General features: G+C 37.2%; 1 protein-coding gene across 1 annotated transcript in view; it reads right to left on the reverse strand.

Annotated features, from left to right (window-relative positions):
- Window positions 1-20,644, reverse strand: part of Smlr1 (small leucine rich protein 1) — an 84,094-nt gene extending 63,450 nt beyond the window's left edge. Inside the window, exon 1 of the mRNA XM_078018505.1 lies at window positions 20,505-20,644. Coding sequence (XP_077874631.1) covers window positions 20,505-20,644 — 140 coding nt within the window. The remainder of the gene's footprint in view (window positions 1-20,504) is intronic.
- Between the last annotated feature and the right edge of the window lie 1,379 nt (window positions 20,645-22,023).

A 22,023-nucleotide genomic window follows, 5' to 3' on the forward strand; every position in this document is an offset into this window, starting at 1 on the left:
ATTACCAGGTAAAAAGAAGTCATGTAGCTTTCCACAAATTTTAGTCCTGTCTATCCATTTTACTCTATAAATAAGACAATATTGTTTAGCAAATGGTTAAGTATAGACTTTGAAAATCTATCAGGCTCCATCATTCACATCTGGCAGTATAAGATTATGTAAGTTATTTAACCTTTCTAAGCCTCAGTGTCTTCAACTGTACATGGACATATTTATAGTACTGAGCCCTTAAGAATGTTGTGAAAATTAATTGACATAATGCATGTCCATTACTAGCTTTGTGCCTAACACATACCAAGGGCTCAAAAGACTTAATATTATTATTTGAAGAGAAAGGAATTACTCCACACCATTGCATATACTAAAATGTCACGTTGGGTTTTTTAAATTTTTTTTTTCTGACTCAACAGAAAGTCTTTACCTGCTTAGTTAGGAAAAAAAAATCCAGTTTCTTCTCCTTTCCCTGTATTGTGTGGGTACCTCTAGAACTTACTCAGTACAGGAAAATGGTTGTGGTTCTGGTTGTGCATCCAGGTGAGCTGCTGTTGCATTACTGCATTTCAAATAGGGAGCCCTCGTAGAAACTCCCCCTTCTTGCGAACAGATCTTCAAGACCAGGGTGACAAATTAGATTTGTCCAGGACTCCTGAGAAGGTCCTGAGTCCAGGGAATTCCACTGTCTTGAGCCAGCTGGGACAGTTAGTTGGTCGCTCTAGTGCAGGCACCCAAGTCTCCTTAGTTTTTGTCTATCTGGAGTGGCAGGACCTATACTGGGAATGGTCATACGATGCTGTAAAGTGTGGGTCCCCATTCTCATCCCCAAACAGAACAACTTAACGGTGACTGGGCTATGCCTTTTCCACCCACACTCTCCATTTTGTGACAGTCCTGCTTAATGCCCAATAGACCTAGGATGTGAAAATATCAATTTATCTAAAAGTTGCCTTCTTGGCAGAGTCCCCTCCTGACAATCCTCTATGATGTTCTACAATCCCACAAAGGGTGGTTAACATCTCCCAGCCCCCCTCCCCCCAATCTCAGGGATACCAAGGCCACACTACATCCTAAACTATGGGGATATAGGAATGGGGAGCAACCCTGTAGCTGAGAGCAAGACAGGTAATTTTTCAATAGGCTAATCTTCCACCTTGCTTGTCAAATGGTCCTGTAGTGCCATTGCTGCCACCACTGCACTGGCACTGACATTATCTAAACTGTCCTTGACTATATTTTTTAATCTATTTTATAATCCAAATCCCACCCAATAATTTCTGTGGGCTTTCATTGCTTTTTGATTTTATAATAAAAACCTTAGATTTGCTTGCTGCAAATACCCTGTACTTTTTTTGCTGCTGTGATCTAAGGACCTGAAAAGAACAATTAGAGGAGAAAAAGTTTATTTGGGGGCTCATGGTTTCCGAGGTCTCTGTTCATAGACGGGCAACTGCATTCCTCAGGGCCAGAGGTGAGGCGGCACATCTGGCAGAAGATTGTGATGGAGGAAAGCACCTGAAAGCAAGGTCCCAGGAAGCAGACAAAGAGAGCTCTGCTCAACAAGAATAAAATATGAACTCCAAAGGCATGCCCCCAGGGACCCACTTTCTTTAGCAACACCGTACCTGCCTACAGCTACCACCAGTTAATCCCTGTAAACATTTTAACTGATTTCTTTTTATTTCTCTTTTCCCTGTACTTTATAGGACACATTATTTGTGCATATATTTGTATTTAGGTTACATGTTTCAGATATGGAAAAAAGCAACTAGAGAGCCTGGGATTAAGGCAGGAATAGAGTAACTACTTAATTTAGGTATTTCCTTGGAATGAGATTGTTCTTAGGTATATAAAACATTTGTGGACTAAAAGGGTAGACTATAGGGAACATGTGATTTTTTTCACTGTTCAGTATTTAATAACCCTTCCCATACACACCTCAGGCTATGGTTTGGATGTTGAATGTCCTCCAAAGGCCATTCTGTGGAACCCACATGATGTGGGGCCTACTGGAAGGAAGTTAGATCATTGGAAGCATGTCCTTGAAGGGGATATTGAGACCCTGGTCCGTCCTTTCTTTTGTTTCCTGGCCACTATGAGGTGAGCAGCCTTCTCTGCTGCTATGAGGTACTATGCTACCACAGGCCCCAAAGGCCAAGTGACCATGGGTTGAAACATTCAAAATTGTAAGCCCAAATAAACCTTTCTTTCATTTCAGTTGATTTTCTCAGGCATTTTGTTACAGTGATGGAACATTAACTGAGCTTCACTCTCCATTTTTGGAACTCCCAGTCATATGTAGTCTAGGTGGAAATTGCCTTCCTTTTTGAAAGGTAAAGAAATCAGTTTGTAACTATTTCTGTACTTCACAGGGAATTGCCAGTTAGATATTCTTCCTGGAATTTTCCATCTTGAAATTACCTCAAAAATCTGAAGACGGAGTAGGTTGATTCATTTATAAGCAGCAGTGGTGATGGCCTGTGGTTTGGGCTGATGCTGCTCTGCAATCTGGGCTAAAATTCTCACTGCGCAGCAGGTCCCCTTGTTATTTCTTGTTTTCAAAATAAGATTTTCCAGTCTTGATTTTATTCTATGAGCCCTCAATCTTTCCATCAAATTGCTTTTTTTGCTTAAGATAACCAGATGTAGATTCTGTTGCTTTAACCAAAAATGTAGTTTTAAATCCAAAAGACAATTTTAGTTCTTAAACTTAAAAAAAAATTGTAGCTCTCTGCCAATGTTGAAAACTTTATTTTCTGCTGAGAGGTCTTCAAATACTGTGGAAAATCAAGTTATCTGAGTTCAGTTGAATACTAATTTATATTCCTAGGGTTTTGTTCATGTTTCCAAATTTCACTTTTTATCTTTCTCAGTACAGTTTCTCACTCAGCGGAGAATCAGAAGTGCAGAATAGCACATTTCTATGTTATCATGCTGTTGACAAAATTCTTTCCCTAAAGTATTAAAAAAGAAGAAGCCAAGTTTTCACTTTTAGATCTGGAACCAGAGTGTCTAACCAGATGGATCACTTGCAATTTTATAACATCAAGTCTAATACTCATTAGTTCATCAAGTCAGACTGCTCAACTCTTGAAACAGACAATTTCAGAGCTCACATTCTTACTCCAACATATTCCTTATTATTAACTTTTTAAATTTGTACCAGGCCCACAGATCTGTGTATGAATTTAATACTTACTTTGTTTCCCAGATACATTAGGTTCATTCGACCAAAAAGATGGAGTTGAATTTGTATATTTGTCATTCATTTCAGGCATCTTTTTTACTTATGCAATGTTTCCCTCTTTCCTCCTTATTTTAGGGATAAATGAGAAAGCCCTTTTTCTTAGCCTTATACTGAAGCATCACCAAGAGGTGGGTTATGCAAATATTCTGAAGTACGTACGACTCTAAGCTTTATGCTGAATGACTTGCTTTCTGGACTAGGTCAGAAACTGATTGACAAATAGTGGCTATTTCTTTACTTGCTTGTTTGTTTCTTCTGCTCCCTCCCCTCTTTTCTCTCTCCTCTCTCTCTTTTAAAAACCTTCTTTCTCTATTTACTAGCTGGAATATGAACTGGAATATGTCCGGTTTTACTCAGTATAACAGGATAAAATCCAATTGAAAATGAGTGGTACAAAACTTCTCTGGTTTGTCAGAGCATGGAATAGAGGTTAGAGTTTGGAAGAGAGGATGAGGCATAAACATAAAAAGCCACCTGTTGGCACCCCTTACTAGCACCACAAGGGGTCATTGGACAGTCATGTGGTCAAGATTTATCTCAAAGGGAGTAGGTGAGATAGGTGGGCAGGTGTGGGCAAAGCCGAGGCCAGGGGGAACTGTACACTAATAGGCACATGGGTACAGAAACCAGCCTGTGGAACAAACCTGGACACGTCTCTGGTTTTATGATTAGCCATACATACACCCATCCTCAAATTTGTACCTCAGTTTTGTACCTTCCTGTTTTGTTTTCTGTGGTTCAGAACCTGTTAACCTGGCTAGACTGTGAGATGCAAGTCTCTGTAGTGGAGTACGCTCTGTCTCTCACCTTATGGTCATCTACTGACCTCTTCCTATGTTGGTGCCTTAGCTCTGAACTCCAAAAGGGCTGCTCTGCCTGAGGTGCCTCAAGGCCTGCTTCCTTACTTGTTTCTGTGGTCACTGCCCATTTCTTGAGTCCCTAATTTCTGCTCTGTCTAGGACACAATGGATTCTCTGAGGGCGAGACGTTGTATCTGAATTTTTTCCTATAGTTAGTCGTTGAACTTTCTGGATTTTACATTTGTCAAATTGGACTTTATTTTCCCACCCGAATCTGTTCTTTTGGTATATCTCTATCCCACTAGACCAGTCTATGGCCACGTCATAGCCGTTACTAGTCTTCTCTAGTAAACTACTCTTGGTTGGGTGGTACCAGATCATATTCTGAAGGATGGCAGAACACTGTAGCATCAATTTCATTCAAAGGTATATTTTGGTGATTTTTTTAAAAAAAAATTTTCACTGGGTGTGAAGCTCTATGGTACCAGATACAACTCAATTTTCTATGCTACTCAGTGCTTAATGCAAAGCTGCGACCCTGGAGACAATCAGGATCTTCCTAGGAATTGTCTCTGGTTTCTGTCCCATTATCATCCCACTTTAATCTCTGCATGCTATGATCCTCCAGGTGAGCAGGATGCTCTTGTGGGACTCTGAGTACAGTCTGTAGCCCATTTGCTGTAGTTGTCTTCCCCAATAATGTAGTTTGAATTTGCCAGCCCCTGGGCATGTGGAAAATGATTTCCTATAATGTACAGAATCAGGTTCTAAATCCTTGGGGTGATATACTGGTACCTTTACAAGATACCTCAATTTGCCTGTCCAAGTTATTTCTGATGACTCTTCTGTGAGTCACTATTTAAAGAGGCAGACTGAATAACTGGGTCATCCCCTCTCATCCTCCGTGGGTTCCCACTCTTGTACATATTATTTCAGTCCTTTATTCTTCATTAAAAACATTCTATTCACCTTTCAAGGATAATCTCAAACACTTGGAAGATTTTTGTAATCTCTGGAACTGGAGATGATCTCATCATTCTTTAAATTTGATAATTTTCTTGTAATTTTTATGTTCTGTCTAGTATTATAATTCCATGTGTATTTGTTTCAGTTCTCTTATTTTATTTTGGTACAGAAGATTGAACCCAGGGCACGTTACCACTGAGCTATATCCCAAGACCATTTTTTTTGGAGACAGGGTCTGGCTAAAATCCTGAGGGCCTCTCTAAGTTGCTGAGGCTGACTTTGAACTTGTGATCCTCCTGCCTCAGTTTCCCAAATTGGTATTTTATGTACGTACCACCATACCTGGCTATTTCTCTTATTTTAAATGGAGAGTTCCTTGAAGAGTCTGGGCTGTCATCGTTTCTGTATTTAACTCCTATCCTTGGCACTTAATAAATATTCAATAACTATTTTCTTTTTTTGTTATTATAAATGACAAAATATTACAGATTTTCAGGGTTGTTTCACCATGGAGAGTTTTGATCACTAATCCAAATTTGTGTTCTGCTTTTAAAATGTTCATATTTTATTTTTTTTTCATTTATTTATTTTAATTGTTTAATTTGGTCTAATTACATGATAGTAGAATGCATTTTGACACATCATACATAAATGGAGTATAACTTCTTACTCTTTGGGCTGTACATGATGTAGGTTGTGTGATCATATATGCACATAGGATAATAATGTTCAATTCATTTACTATCATTCCTACCCCATACCCTCTCCCACCTTTCACTCCTCTCTGTCTATTCCAACATACCTCTATTCTCCACATACCACCCCCACCTATTGTGAATTAGCATTCACATATCAAAGAAAACATTTGCCTCTGGTTCTTTGGGATTGACTTATTTCACTTAGCATAATATTCTCCAGTTCTATTCACTTATCTGCAAATGCCATCATTTCATTCTTCTTTAAGGTTCAGTAATATTCCATTGTGTATATATGACACAATTTCTTTATCCATTCATCTGTTGAAGGGCATCTAGATTGGTTCCATAGTTTACCTATTGTGAATTGTACTGCTGTATACATTGAAACTGCTCTATACACTGATGTGGCTACATCATATAGTATGTTGATTTTAAGTCCTTTGGGTAAAGACCAAGATGTGGGATAACTGGGTCAATAGTGGTTCCATTCCAAGTTTTCCGGGAATCTTCATACGGCTTTCCATAGTGGTTGCATCAATTTGTAGTCACATCAGCAATGTATAAGTGTACCTTTTCCCCCCACATCCTTGCCAACATTTATGGTTGCTTCTGTTCTTGAAGCAACCATTTGGACTGAAGTGAGATGGAATCTCAGTGTAGTTTTGATTTGCATTTCTCTAATTGCTAGAGATGTTGAACATTTTTTCATATATTTGTTGATTGATTGTACTACCTCTTCTTTGAAGTGTCTATTCAGTTCCTTAGCCATTTATTGATTTGTTTTTTTTGTGATAAGTTTTTTTCCTTCAATTTTGTTTTTTTATTTATTTGCTCATCAATTCATTATACACAAATGGAGCACAATTTCTCACTTCTGGTTGTACACAAAGTAGGGTCAAACCATTCATGCAATAATACATATACCAAGGGTAATGATGTCTGTCTCATTCTACCATGTTTTCTATCTCCATGACCTCTCTCCTTCCTTACTTCCCCTTTGCTCAATCCAAAGTTTCTCCACTCATCCCATGCCCCCCCCTCCATTATGGAGTAGCATCCACTTATCAGAGAAAACCTCCACCTTTGTTTTTTTGGGATTGGCTTACTTTACTTAGCATGATATTCTCTAACTCCATCCATTTACCTGCAAATGCCATGATTTATTCTTTTAATGCTGAATAATATTCCATTGTGTATATACCACAGTATCTTTATCCATTCTTCTATTGAAGGGCATCTAGGTTGGTTCCACAGTTTATCTATGGTGAATTGAAGTGCTATAAACATTGATGTGGCTGCATCTCTATAGCATGCTGATTTTAAACCTTTGGGTATAAATCATAGCTGGGTCAAATGGTGGTTTCATTCCAAGTTTTCTAAGGAATCTCTATACTGCTTTCCAGATTGGCTGCACCAATTTGCAGTCCCACCAGCAATGTATGAGGGTGCTTTCCCCACCACATCCCACCAACATGTATTGTTGCTTATATTCTTGATAACTGCCATTCTGACTGGAGTGAGATGAAATCTTAGAGCAGTTTTGATTTGCATTTCTTTAATTACTAGAGATGTTGAAGTGTCTGTTCAGCTCCTTAGCCCATTTATTGATAGGGTTGTTTTATCTTTCGGTGATAAGTTTTTTTGAGTTCTTTATACATCTAGGAGATTAATGCTCTATCTGAGGTACATGTGGAAAAGATTTTTTTTCTTGTTCTGTAGGCTCTCTCTTCACTGTATTGTTTTCTTTGCTGTGAAGAAGATTTTGGTTTGATCCCATCCCATTTTTTTTAAAAGATCTTTTTGTTTTAGTTGTAAATGAACACAATATTTTTTTATGTATTTACATTTTTAATGTGGTGCTGAGGATCCAACCCAGGGCCTCACACATGTGAAGTAAGTATTCTACCACTGACTACAGCCTCAGCCCTTCAATCCTATTTTTGATTCTTGACTTTACTTCTTGCGATTTAGGAGTCTTGTTAAGGAAGTGAGTTCCTAAGTCAACATGGTGGAGACTTGGGCCAACTTTTACTTCTATTAGGTGCAGGGTCTCTGTTCTAGTACCTAAGTCTTTGATCCATTTTGAGTAGATTTTTGTGCAATGTGAGAGAGAGGGGTTTAATTTCATTCTGCTGCATATAGATTTCTAGTTTTCCCACCACGATTTGTTGCAGAGGCTATATTTTGTCCAATTTCTGTTTTTGGTGCCTTTTTCTAGTATGAGATAACTGAATTTATGTGTGTTTGTCTCCATGTCTTGTATCTTCTATCTGTATCTGTTTGGGGGCCAATACCATGCTGTTTTTGTTACTATGGCTCTGTGATATAATTTAAGGTCTGGTTTTGTGATGCCTCCTGCTTCTCTCTTCTTGCTAAGGATTGCTTTCGTTATTCTGGGTCTCTTATTTTCCCAAATGAATTTTATGATTGCCTTTTCTATTTCTATGGAGAATGTCATTAGGATTTTAATAGGAATTACATTAAATCTGCATAATGCTTTTTGACAATGTTAATTTTGCCAATCCAAGAGCATAGGAGATCTTTTCATTTTCTAAGGTCTTCTTCAATATCTTTCTTTAGTGCTCTGTAGTTTTCATTGTAGAGGTCTTTCACCTCTTTTGTTAGATTGATTCTAAAATATTTTTTGAAGCTATTGTGAACTGGGGTGGTTTTTCTAATTTCTCTTGCAGTGAATTCATCACTGATGTATTTCTAAATGCATTTGACTTATGGATGTGAATTTTATATCCTGCTACTTTGCTGACTTCATTTACTAGTTCTAGAATTTTCTGGTGGAATTTTTTGGAACTTCTAAATATGGCATCTTGTCATTGGCAAATAGTGATAGTTTGAGTTCTTCTTTTCCTATTCATATCCCTTTAATTTCTTTCTTCTGTCTAACTTCTCTGGCTAGAGTTTTAAGGACAATGTTGAATAAAAGTGGTGAAAGAGAGTATCCTTGTCTTGTTCCTAATTTTAGAGGGAATGCTTTCAATTTTTCTCCATTTAGAATGATGCTGGCCTTGGGTTTAGCATATATAGCTTTTACATGATGTTGAGGTATGTTTCTACTATCTCTAGTTTTTCTAGTGTTTTGAACATGAAGGAATGCTGTATTTTGTCAAATGTTTTTTCTGTATCTATTGAAATGATCATATTATTCTTGTCTTTTAAGTCCATTGACATGATGAATTACATTTATTGATTTCTGTATGTTAAATCAACCTTGCATCCCTGGGATGAACCCTACTTGATCATGGTGTACTATCTTTTAATTATGTTTTCGTATGTGATTTCCCAGAATTTTATTGAGAATTTTTGCACCTATAATCATCAGGAATATTGGTCTAGAGTTTTCTTTCCTTGATGTCTCTTTTTCTGATTTTGGTATCATGGTGATACCAGCTTTATTGAATGAGTTTGGAAGGTTCCTTTCTTTTTTATTTCATGGAAGAGTATTGGTGTTAATTATTCTTTGAATGTCTTGTAAAACTTGGCTGAGAATCTGTTTGGTCCGGGGTTTTTCTTGATTGGTAGGCTTTATGGCATCTTTTATTTCATTGCTTGAAATTGGTCTGTTTAAATTGTGTATGTCCTCCTGATTCAGTTTAGGTAGGTCATATGTCTCTAGAAATTTGTCAATGTTTTCAAGATTTTTTATTTTATTGGAGTATAAATTTGCAAAAGTGTTTCTAATTATCTTCTGCATTTCAGTAGTATCTGTCATGATATTTCCTTGTCCATCACATATTTCAGTAATCTGAGTTTTCTCTCTCTTTCCCTTTGTTAGCATGGCTTAGAGTTTATCAATTTTATTTATTTTTTCAAAGAACCAACTTTTTGTTTTGTGAATTTTTTAATTGTTTTTTGTTTCAATTTTATGTATTTCAGCTCTGATTTTAATTATTTTCTGTCTTCTGCTTTTAATGTTGATTTGTACTTTTTTTTTCTTCCCAGGGCTTTGGGATGTAACGTTAGGTCATTTATTTGTTGACTTTATATTATTTTAATGAATGAGCCTAATGCAATGAATTTTTCTCTTTGCAGAGCCTTCATAGATAGTGTCCCAGAGATTTTGAAATGTTGTATCCTAATCTCTCTCCTCTCTCTCTGTCTCTCCATATATATATTATATATTATATATATAATCATCCCTGGTTTATTTTGCTATCCATTCATCATTCAATAGCATATTTTTTAGTCTCTAGGTGTTAAAGTAGCTTTTACTTTTTATTCTATCATTGATTTCTAGTTACATTCCATTATGGTCTAATAGAATTCAGGGTATCTCTATTTTTTTTTTTTTTTTGCATTTGCTTAGAGTTGTTTTGTGGCATAAGATATGTTCTCTATTTTAGAGAAAGATCTGTGGGCTGCTGAGAAGAAAGTGTATTCTCTCATTGATAGATGAAATATTCTATATGTCTATTAAGTCTAAATTATTTATTGTATTATTTAGTTCTGTAGTTTCTTTGTTTAGTTTTTGTTTGGGGGATCTACCCAATAGTGAGAGAAGTGTGTTCAAATCACCTAGTATTGTTGTGTTGTGGTGAATTTGATTCTTGAAATTGAGAATGGTTTAGGCTGGGTTGTAGTTTAGTAGTTGAGTGCTTGCCTAGCATATGTGAGACACTGGGTTTCATTCTCAGCACCCCATATAAATAAATATAATAAAGTACCATCAATGACTAAAAAAAGTTAAGAAATTGAGAAGGATTTGTTTGATATTTATAGATGCTCCATTGTTTGGGGACATAAATATTTATGATTATTATGTCCTGTTGATGTATAATTCCCTTAAGAAATATGAAATGTCCTCCTTTGTGCCTTCTGATTAACTTTGGTTTGAAGTCTACTTTATCTGATATGAGGATAGAAACTCCTGCTTGTTTATGCGATCCATGTGAGTGATATGTTTTTTCCCATCCTTTCACTTCCAGTCTTTGTATGTCTTTGCCTATGAGGTGAGTCTCTTGGAGACAGTATACTGTTGGTTCTTATATTTTAATCCATCTGCCAGTCTGTGTCTTTTGATTGTTGAGTTTAGGCCATTAACATTCAAGATTGTTATTGAGATATAATTTGTATTACTGGTCACTTTATTTCTACTTTTAATTTGAAATATTTCCCCCCTTGATTGTCATTCCTTTAGTGTAGTTCCTCCCTTCATTGGTTTTTACTTTTTCATTTTTTATTTCCTCCTCATGGAATATTTTGCTGATAATGTTCTGTAGTGCAGGCTTTCTAGTTGCAAATTCTTTTAATGTTTGCTTATCATGGAAGGTTTTATTTCATATTTAAATCTAAAGCTTAATTTTGCTGGATATGGGATTCTTGGTTGGCATCCATTTTCTTTTAGAGCTTCATATGTGTTATTCCAGAACCTTCTAGCTTTGAGGGTCTGGGTTGATAAATCAGCTGAGATTCATATTGGTTTCCTCCATATGTAATCTGATATTTTTCTCTCCCTGCCCTTAAAATTCTATCCTTAGTCTTTATGCTAGGCACTTTCATTATAATGTGCCTTGGTGTGAGTCTATTGTAAATTTTGTACATTTGGTGTTCTTTAAGCCTCTTGTATTTGATATTTCATTTTATTTTTTAGATTTGGGAAACCTTCTGATATTATTTCATTATTTTATTTCATACCTTTGGTTTGGATTTCCACACCTTCATCTATCCCAATAGATCTTAAATTCGGTATTTTTGTGTTATTCCATACTTCTTAGAAGATCTGTTCATGGTTTTTAAACATCTTCTTTCTGTGGTCAACTCTATTTTCAATATTATATGTCCTTTCTCCATTGCCTGAGGTTCTGTGTTCCAAGTGGTCTATTGGTGATACTTTCTGTTGAATTTTTAATTTGGTTTATTGTTTCCTTCATTTTGAGGATTTCTGCTTATTTCTTTTCCTCAGAATCTCTGCCTCTTTATTGAAGTGATCATTCACTTCCTGTATTTTCTCTCTGATTTAATTCCTTATGAATGAAATCTACTTTCCAGATCAGTTTATGTACATTCTAAACTCCTTCTCTGACATTTCTTCCACTGCAATATCAATGGATTCTGTTATTGGAGTATCTTGGGCTGTTTTGTTCCCTTGCTTTTTTATGTTGTATGTCAACCCCTCTAACAGTATGGAGCTGAGGCAGTACAGTTTTTACCATGTGGGCTTATAATGTCCATGGATGTTTCCAGTACCTCACTATTTAGGGTGAGACAAATAATATCAACAAGGAATGCAGACAATATACATAATTAAAATAATTCCTACTATGACATGTATAATATTAGTTATCATATTAGTCAGAAATTATGTGATCACTTATTGCCTATAATAAAAACAGCAAGTTTGCAAAAGGGTTTACAGTTTTAAATGATGGACAGGGAGAGAAGAGAAGTGATATAAGAGGTGAAGATTCTGAGGGAGAAGATGAGAAGACAGAGTAAAAGTTTAAAGAAAGAGTGAAAGAACAATAGAGATTGGCTGTTAGCAGAAGAAAAGAGAGAATGGAGGAAAATAGGTAGGAGAAATGTGTGTGTGTGCCCGTGTGTGTGTGTGTGTGTGTGTGTGTGTGTGTTAGAAACTTAAATATATATATATATATATATATATTAGAAACTTAAATAAAAATAAAAAAACAAACTAAAATATACTAATCAAACATCTTTTTTTCACAAAAACCTAAGTCATGAAAAATAACTGGCTTCAAAAATGCTAAAAATGAGAAACAAAAAACATGAAAATTTGTAAGCATTCATGTATCTTCAAGGTCACAATTAAGCAGAGAAAAAGAATTTAAAAGAAAGAAAGTAAAGAAAAAAATATTGATGAAAAGTGAAAGAATTCTTTTTGTGGGAGTTCAAAAGATTCTCAGATTGTCTTCTCAGCAGTTGTAGGTGGGATCTTCTGGAGAGTGATGCTCCACCCTCTGGCTTGCTGGAGTGAGGAGGTAATTCCATCAGTGGAATTCCTGGAGGCAGGGCGTAGGCTTAGGTGGCTCCAGGCTCTTCACTGAATGCCAGTTGGTCTGGAGATTTTCAAATCACTGAATCTCCAGTGCCCAGTACTTGCTGGTTCACTCTGGAAGACAGTATCTCGGAGATCTTCCCTGGGTTCCACTCATGTGTTAGGGGAGCCAATTCTTCGTCCCCCACATCACCTGCTAATCCCATGATTCCTGGTCTTGGGTTCAGTCTCCAAACAATCTCCCCCACCCTCGCCCTTGTGAATTCCTGGCCAGGCGCTTCTCTCCCAGCCAGTCCTGCAAGCGGTTGGACTGTAAGCAGTTGGACGGGGAGCCATAGAGCCAGTGGGTTTCCATACCAGTTGTCCCCTTTGTAAACCTCTCTCCATGTTTGATTTTCTCCTGGTCACTTCCGCACACTACATGTCATGTAGTATGTGTTTACTGGGCCTGTATTTTGGGCCAAACTCGGGTTTGCCAGGAATCGGCTTCCTCAGCTGCTCACTCCCACACCATGGCTGCAGAATGGTTCCTTCTTTTGTCCTCTGCAAGGTGCCTGGAGAGATGGTGGCTTCTTTCCCTGAACACAGATATCATGCAGTGTGTCTTTCAGGTTTGTTAGGCAAGGTCTAACAAACCTGAAAGACAGGTTTTAAATGCTCTGTACCCACACATGTCTCAAGCCCCCCCCCCCCCCCCAATTCAAGTTTCCTTAATTCCCTGTGCTCAGGGAGGCTCTGCTCTGGATGGTGTTTCTGGCTGTGGTAGGGGCTGTGTGGCTGAGGACTTTTTCCTCATTTTATTATATCCAACCTCCACATCCCTGGTCTGCTTTGGATGTCCAGCTTTAAATTCCAATAAAGGCCCCGCCCCCACTTTTTTTGTTCACACACCTTGCAGAGAAGCTGCCGATCTGCTCTCTTGATTTCACACCATGAAGCAGCCAGGAATGTGAACTCCTCTTTTCTGCCATCTTGAAAAATCTTAAAATGTTCATATTTTAAAATGTATATTGTATTATAAGAAGATCCATTTATGTCATATGACTTTTATACCTAGAAATGGGGAGAGGTAGACTTATAATCAAATTTGAAAGTTTGAGGGCACTTTTGCCTACCTTTTTCAGTCAAATACATCTCTTTGATTCAGTCTGAATCCATAAGAGAGAGAATGATTTGGAACATTCTTGAATAACTTAGAGGAAAACCTTATTTTTTAATAAATATTGAAAATATTTATATCCTATTATCATTTTATAGTGCTTTCCAGTGAGGTGTGTTACTTTTAAAGTAGATTTCATATGATGTTTCTTAAATAGTTTTAATGGAAATATGATTAAATTGAATTAGCAGCTAATCTACTGTACAAAATTTTTCTGGGCATAATAATATGCATCATTGACAATCACATTCTACCTTAAATTAACTTTAAAATGTATATTGTATTATAAGAAGATCCATTTATGTCATATGACTTTTATACCTAGAAATGGGGAGAGGTAGACTTATAATCAAATTTGAATATATCCTTCTTCATCTTAATGTCAGAATTTCATAACACTATAATTCTGTAAACAACTTCTCCAACATTTTCTACTGTTTTTATATTTTTAATCTCTAGATATGAAATAAACCCACAATATGGTATTTTCATTTTTACATTGTATAGTTAATTCACATTTAAAGAATGCAATAAAGGAAAAAAATCGTCTATTCATATATTTGTCATTGCTACGGCTCTTCTTTCCTAACTGTAGATTCATTTGTATGTACCATCGTTTCTCTTCAGCCTGGAAAACTTCCTGTATCATTTCTTGTAACAGGGGCCCACTTGCAGCGTATTCTGCCAGCTTTTTATTTGAAAAAACAAATTTAGGTTTATTCACCTAAATATTTGGAAGGTGTTCTCATTAGTGATAGAATGGTTGATTGACAATTTTTTTTTTTACTTTCCACATTATCTTCTAGATTGTACTCTTTCTGATGAGAAATAAACCATCATTATTAATGAGATCCCTTTATGTCATAAGTTTTTTAAAACTCTCACTGCTTTTTAATTTTTGTAAAAAAGTTTACTTACAATGTTATCAGATGTAGTTGTACTTATTTTTTCAGCTTGCTTGGAGTTCATTAAGCTTCCTAGATTCTTGAGTTCCTGTTTTTGACTATAGAAAAATGTGGGCCTACATTTTTTTAGTGATACTTCTTATTCCCCATTCGTTTCTCTTATTTCCTTCTGTTCCAAATACAGGTATGTTAGATGCCACATATTATTCCACAGGTAAGTCAGATTCTGTTTATTTAAAAAAATTTGTTTCTGTGCTTTTGTTTGGATAGCTATTATTTACTTGTATTCAAATTCACTAAATCTTTTTTCTGTGATGGCCAATCTTCATTTAATGCCAGCCAATTAATTTGTTTCAAATATTCTATTTTTTTTTGGTTACAGAATTTCTATTTGATTTCTTTCTACAGATTACATGTATTTCCTAAAATTCCTCCACTTTCCTCCATATCTTACCAATATTTTTCTATAAATTATTTAAATAGCCACATCATTTAATAGTTACAGTTATTTCAAAGTTATTTCCTGCTAATCCCAACATCTGGGCTAGCTGTTGCCCTGTTTTTATTGACTAATATTTCTCTTGACTATTGGTCATACTTTTTTAATTTTCAATTGTGTAGGGTTTTTGTAATTTCATACTTAATCTTGTGAATAATACAATATAGACAATCTGAACTCCATTGTCTTTCTCTGAAAAGTGCTTAATTTTGTTCAATGGGTAGTTGTGTTACTGAATGAAAACATTGAGCCTGGGAAATCTTGGTTTTAACCTTTTTGTGTGTAGGTTTACTTTAGTTTTGTCCTTACTCCTAGGGGAATTCTCAGTCTGAGGATAAGGTATTTTTTCCCCCGTCCATGCTCTGGATGGGAATGTGCCCCCAGGAGAAAAATTGAATAATGTGTGTCTTACGTACTGCGGTTGCTCCTTCTAAGTGCTGAATGCTATCCTAATTCTGCCTCCTTTAGGTCACTTTCCAGTGGCTTTAGCAGAATATAGAATATCTAGAATATATAATGTGGTAGGTAGGAGGGTTAGTCTGAAAGAAGACACTACACCATCATCGCCAAAAGACTTCATGAGCTTCCATCAGTGTGAAGAGCAAGAATGAAGAAACTGATTCAGGGCCAGAAATTAGGATATCACCATTTAGGAATTTGTGTTCATTTATAGAGAGATGTAGCCAAAATTTCTTTATGGATGCAAATATCAATAAGATTATAAGACTAATTCTTAAATTATCTGTGGGAAATATTCTATACATTTCTGGTCATTTTATATTTTTCTTCATTTGAAAACATTTAATTCTCTCAGCATTTAACTGCCTTGCTTATAGTTGCTGGATACATAGACAATTATGAGAATAGCTAACATTGATTAAATATTTATTATGTGCCAGGTACTGTTAGAAAAGCTTTAATGTTTTATTAACACTTTTAGTATTTACAAAACAGAGTTTACTCAGTGAGTAGCAGTTTTAGGATTTGAACTTGGTGATCAAAAGCCTGTTCAATCATTTGCTATCAGGGATGCCTCACTGGGGTGATAATTTGAGACCAAGGATGCTATAAGAAATTGTCTACTTGTCTTAATTAACTCAGTCCTAAAATGGTCTAGTCATAGCTGCCCTTGGTGACTCTAGATAGATCTAAATAGTACTAGTTGACCTTAAATTCTAGAAGGATCTAGTGGGTTAGTTTCTAGCGGAACTAATATACCAACAAACTAATAAATCAGTTGCTTTTCTCTATAAGTGGGGAGAAGGGATTGGAGCTTTTGTTAAGCCTTCTGACTTAGATATTGCAGGTTCCTGCAGCCCCCTCTTTGGTGCTACTAGGATAGAAAATTTCTCACATGTGTCATGCTTTACTGCTTTGGTGGCAGCTGAGGCAGCTTTCCCAATTATCTTCTGCTGAACATAACTAATTAATGGCTGATGGCTGTCAGGCAGAACCTGTGCCCCTAATGAGAAGGCACAGCAAAATGCTGCTCTGATTACCAGTGGAAGCATCTTTATTATACCCTCATCAGCTGTCTAATTTATGACAGTAGAGGAGGGAAATGAAGAGAATGTCTTTGTGGTTCAAAGTAATTTCAACTTTCAGATATGTGGATTTGCTCACAAAATGAAGTCTTACTGAAAATAGATATAGCAATGTTTGTTGGTTTGTCTATAGACATTGTTTGTGCTTTTAATATATTTTTCATATCCTAAAAAATAATGCACACTACTTTTGGATTTAAACTTTAAAAAAATAAGATGTATGGTAGACATGGCTCTGTGCTACTTCAAATATGGAACTCAAGGCTCAGAGCCTTGTCCCAGAAAGCCTTAAATTGTCCCCCAAATCTAAGACCCTTAAAAAAATTCAAATAGACTTGTAATTCTAACTTCCCCCAAAACCTAACTTTTTAGTTTTTTTATAAATATCAAGAACATGATATATAATTTCCAATAAAACTAGCAGATAATAATAAACTGTTGATAATGATAATCTAATAAACTATTGAATAAGAGAATGAATAGATGAATGAATGAATGACATACTTGGTTGGGAGTTTTTCAATTGCAAGTTTCTGAAAACCTAAACTAAAATGTTGCAATTTTGGTTGCTGTACTTGGAAGGCAAAGGGTCAAACTGGATGTGGGTCCATTTGTCCTTATATTTACTGTCCATCAATTGACTTCAAATTCTCTCTGGCTTCTTTAAAATCATGTCACATGGATATGATAGTAGACAGCTCTGGGGTTATTTTCTTAGAACTTTTAATTCAAAGTAAAAGAAGGGTTTTATATCACTTCCAATCTGGGAATTCCAGATAAGTCTCTTTCTGATAAGTCACTGAGTCATAAGTCCACCCTTGTATCCAGCATGGCTGGGCATTGTAACTGATAGTCCTTCCAAACCCTGTGGAGGTGAGAAGGGTCCCTCAAAAAAAGGGAGTGGAGGTGCAGTTCCTTAGGTAAGGAGGGAGGCAGTTTGGGCAGCAAACTCTAGAGAAAAGCATTATTAATAATAAGAATGAAAACACTTATCCACAATCTATGGGTACTAAGGATCTGAGACATTAAGTGACTGAAACAAGACCAGAGCAAATGACAGATAATGAAAAGTTTAATTCTTAATAGATTCTAAAGAAAATACTTCATATTTAAATATATCTGCTGATGGCATGCTTGCCTTTACTTCTTTTTTTCTAAAAAGAGAATGCATCAGTCAGTTTTCATTGCTGTGACAAAATACCTGAGAATATTAACTTAAAGGAGTAAGGTTTTATTTTGATTCATGGTTTTAGGGGTTTCAGTTCATAGTCACCTGGCTCCATTGTTTTTAGACCTTCAGAACAACATCATGACAGGGTGCCGAAGTCTGGCTTGGCACAAATCAGGAGCCACTTGTCAAAAAGAAACTAACTTTATTTTTAGAACTACAAACGCCAAACAAAACAGCTCCAGGGAAAAAACCCTCAGAGCCCAACTGCCACCACCGGCTTCCACAAGCCTCTCCTCACACCACAACCTCCCAACCTCCCACAATCCTCCTGCTCTTGAGGCCGATTGGCTGGGTCGCGTGGGCGGAGCCAAAGAAGTCCCCCAATGAGCAGCTCCGTGGAGGAGCCAATCAGCTAGATGTTGCTGGGGCCGCTGTGAGCCAATCATCAGCTGGCAGTCTGAAGGGCAGGGAAACAGCCCAATGAACATCACCGCAGAGGAGCCAATCAGCTAGATGTTGCTGGGGCCACTGTGAACCAATCATCAGCTGGCAGTCTGAAGCTTGCTGGCAGCTGGAAGTTTGCTGGGGCCCCTTTGGCTGTGGCTCTCAACAATAGGGAGCTGCCCACCTCATGGTGTCCAGGAAGCAGAAAAAAGATAGAGAGGAAGGGGCCTGGGGGAAAAATATTTTTCAAGATCATACCTCCAATGACCTACTTCCTCAAATTAGGCCCTAACTCCTAGAGTTTCTACTACCTCCTAATTCCCCATTAATCTATGAGTTCATAAGTGGATGAATTCATGAGGTCAGAACCCTCATGACTCAGTCATCTCTCAGAAGCCCCATCTCTGAATATTCAAAATGTGAGCTTTGGGGACGTTTTAGATACAAATCATAGAGGCAAACTCATCCATGAACTAAATTTAAGGCTATGTTGCTAACATGAATTTTAATTTAAGAATGTATGCCTTCCCTGTGACTCTGTAATTAAACTTTCTAGTTTCTCATATGACTTAATTCTTTTCAAGGTGATAAAATTTATCATATAACTAAATAACTTAATTTTGTGGATTTAAAAAAAAATTATGTATTCAAATTTTCTGATATTTCATCAAATAGATTGTTCATTCCTTTAGTTAGTAACTCTATGCCTTCCTCTATCCCAATAATTCTTAAATTTGGTCTTTTTATGTTATCCCATAATTCTTGAATATTCTGCTCATGGTTTCTTACCATCTTCACTGTGTGGTCAATTTTATTTTCAAGATTATATATTTTGTCTTCATTGTCTGAGATTCTGTCTTCCAAGTGATCTAATCTGTTGGTGGTGCTTTCTATTGAGTTTTAAATTTGGTTTATTATTTCCTTCATTTCATGGATTTTGAAATAATCTTTGCTGCCTGTGTTTGCTCCCTTATATCATCCTTTAATTCACAGAACATTTTAATTATATACATCCTGAAGTCCTTCTCTGTAATTTCTTTTGCTGTGCTGGCCATGGATTCTAATAATGTAGTATCTTGGTTTGTTTGGGGCACTTTCTTCTCTCTCTCTCTCTCTCTCTCTCTCTCTCTTTCATGTTGTTCATGTGTCTTCCCTTCTAGCACTGCAGATCCAAAGTGTTACAGTTCTTACCCTATAAGCTTATAGTGTCCCTGCGAGGTTCCAATACCTCTCCTTTAAGGGGGAAGAACAATATTAACAGATCCCAATGCAAACAATATACAGCCTTAAACCTAATAGCTCCTATTAAGATATTTATGGTTTTGTCACAATATATAGAAATAGTAAGTTCACGTATTAGCCACAACATAAACAGTAGGTTTGCAAAAGGTCTACCATTTCTGATGTTGGACAAAGAGAGAACTGGGGGTGCTGTATAGGATGAGATGTTAAGGAGGTAGCAGGTGAGGACATAGAGTTATTAGAGCTTAGGAAGCATGAAAGAGCAATCTAAAGAAGTTGGCTAGCAGTAGAAGAGAGAAAGTGATTTGGGGGAGACAAGTATGTGGGAAGACAGTAGAGAGAGTACAACAAATAAACAAACATAAAAATTAAGAAAAACAAAATGTAAAAATAGGAGATAAAAGAATATACAATACAACTGTAATATATTATTCAGATCTCCCAGTCCTGGATAGTCTAGTCCATGAAAAGTACTTGGTTTCACAAATATTGGGGATGTGAGGGTGGGAGAAGAAAAAAAAGAAAAAAAAAAAAACCTTGAAGGAAAATTCAAGGATTGTTTCTGTTGGAGTTCAGTTATCTTTCCTGCTTCCCTTCTCATCCAATACGTGGGATTGTCTATTGTTTGCTGGTATCTCCACCTTTAGGATGGCAAAGGTTTTTAAGGTGGGAGGGTTGGTCTTGGGGATGGAACTCCTGGAAGTGGTGTGTAGCACTTGCTGCTCCCCAATGGGAGACTGTACCCCAAGGACCTCCTTTGGGGCCTGCTCTTGTGATGTGGATACCTGGTCTTATCTCCTTATATGACCCGTAGACCTCACAGTTCCTGGTCTCTAATTTCGTCTCTAAATTGTATCTCACTCACCCCATCCCTTTCTCCTTCCCAGTTAGGAACCTCTCACTCCCAAGGTCTTGTGGGCTGCCTTCTTTGGGCTGTGCACCTGCGGAGAGCTGTTTTGTATCTGGCAGATCATAACTAGGCCTTGGGAGCTGAGGACCAGCCATGTAGCCTCAGGCACTGTGCTGAGTTAGTGGCTGCAGGGGAGAGGGGGGAGTTGGGGACTATAGGTACCTTGATATTGTTTTTAGCTCCCAGCTGGTGTCCTAAGCTGGAAGTTGCCCCAACTAGAGAGGGCAACAAAGGTATTCTAAGGTGGAGGTGGCTGCTTTCAGAGATGGGGTGTCTGGCCGGACAGTGGTATTGGGTGGCACATTCAGAAAAGTAGCTTGGTGGAGTGCAGTTTTGTGGCTGGGGGATGTCTCCAGACCCTGTCCAGTATCCCCAGGTGCAGGTGACTATGGCAGCAGTTGCAGTGTCCCAAAATGGAGGCAAGGGTGGAGCCCCACACTGGTAGATGGGGGTCCACACAGGAGCAGAGGCCAGGGGTTCTGCACTGGTGCTGATGCTGGGGGTCCTATGTAGGCCAGCAGCCAGGGATCCTGCATTGACGTTGAGGCCAGGGCATCTGTGTGGACACGCCTGCCAGGATTCCTGCATGGGAGCAGCTGTTGGGAGTCCTGTAATAACTCTCAGAGTAACAGTATTCCCACCAATTTTGTCGTTTTTAAAGCTATAATTAATCTGATTTTTATTTAGGCAAATCTAGAAGTTAAAAAAAATCACTTAAGCAGGGATTTGGATTTGGATAACATTGACAATTTATGACTTTTGTTAAAAACAAAACAAAACAAAACAAAACAAAACAAAAACAGTTGACATAAAGCCAGTCACAGGAAAATAGCATATCATAGTAAATTCAGAGCATGGGTTCTAGGGCCACATCTAGGTTTGAATCCATGCTTGCTTTTTTTTTTTTTTTTTTTTTTAAATCTCGGTAACCACGGGCAGATCACCTAACTCTTCAGGATCTTGGGAGGTACAGTGGGGAAAAGAGGTTTGCTATGTGGACTTAAATACTTCAATCCATTCAAGGGCTTAAAGTGATACTTCCTGAATATATAGGAACTCTTAATTTGATTTTTCTTCTCTTCGTGTTTGTGACTTTTTAATATCTTCTCATAGTCTTATTTAAAAATTTTTGTTTTCACAGATCTGTGCTGGAGAGGAGATATAGTTGCTGTCCTCATTAGAGAGGCTGCATGCATCCCTTGACGCACAGCTGCCATGGGAAAATGGGGAATCATTTCACCAGCCTGTGTTGCTGAGGAATCGAGTGTCCATACAAATATCAAGTAATCGGCTCTTTTGTATCCAGTGTTGCACTCTCTAGTTGAGACTGACGTTTAGTGAATTCAAGATGAAAAGATGCCTTATGGTGAGGATATTGAAAGTCTCTGGAGTTAGACAAAGGAGAGCTGAACCTTTACTGCAGGCCAGAGCATTTACTTCATCAAAGAAGTGATTTGGTGATTGGATAACCAGT

The sequence above is a fragment of the Ictidomys tridecemlineatus genome, chromosome 8 (assembly GCF_052094955.1).
Source record: "Ictidomys tridecemlineatus isolate mIctTri1 chromosome 8, mIctTri1.hap1, whole genome shotgun sequence".
Taxonomy (NCBI): Eukaryota; Metazoa; Chordata; class Mammalia; order Rodentia; family Sciuridae; genus Ictidomys; species Ictidomys tridecemlineatus.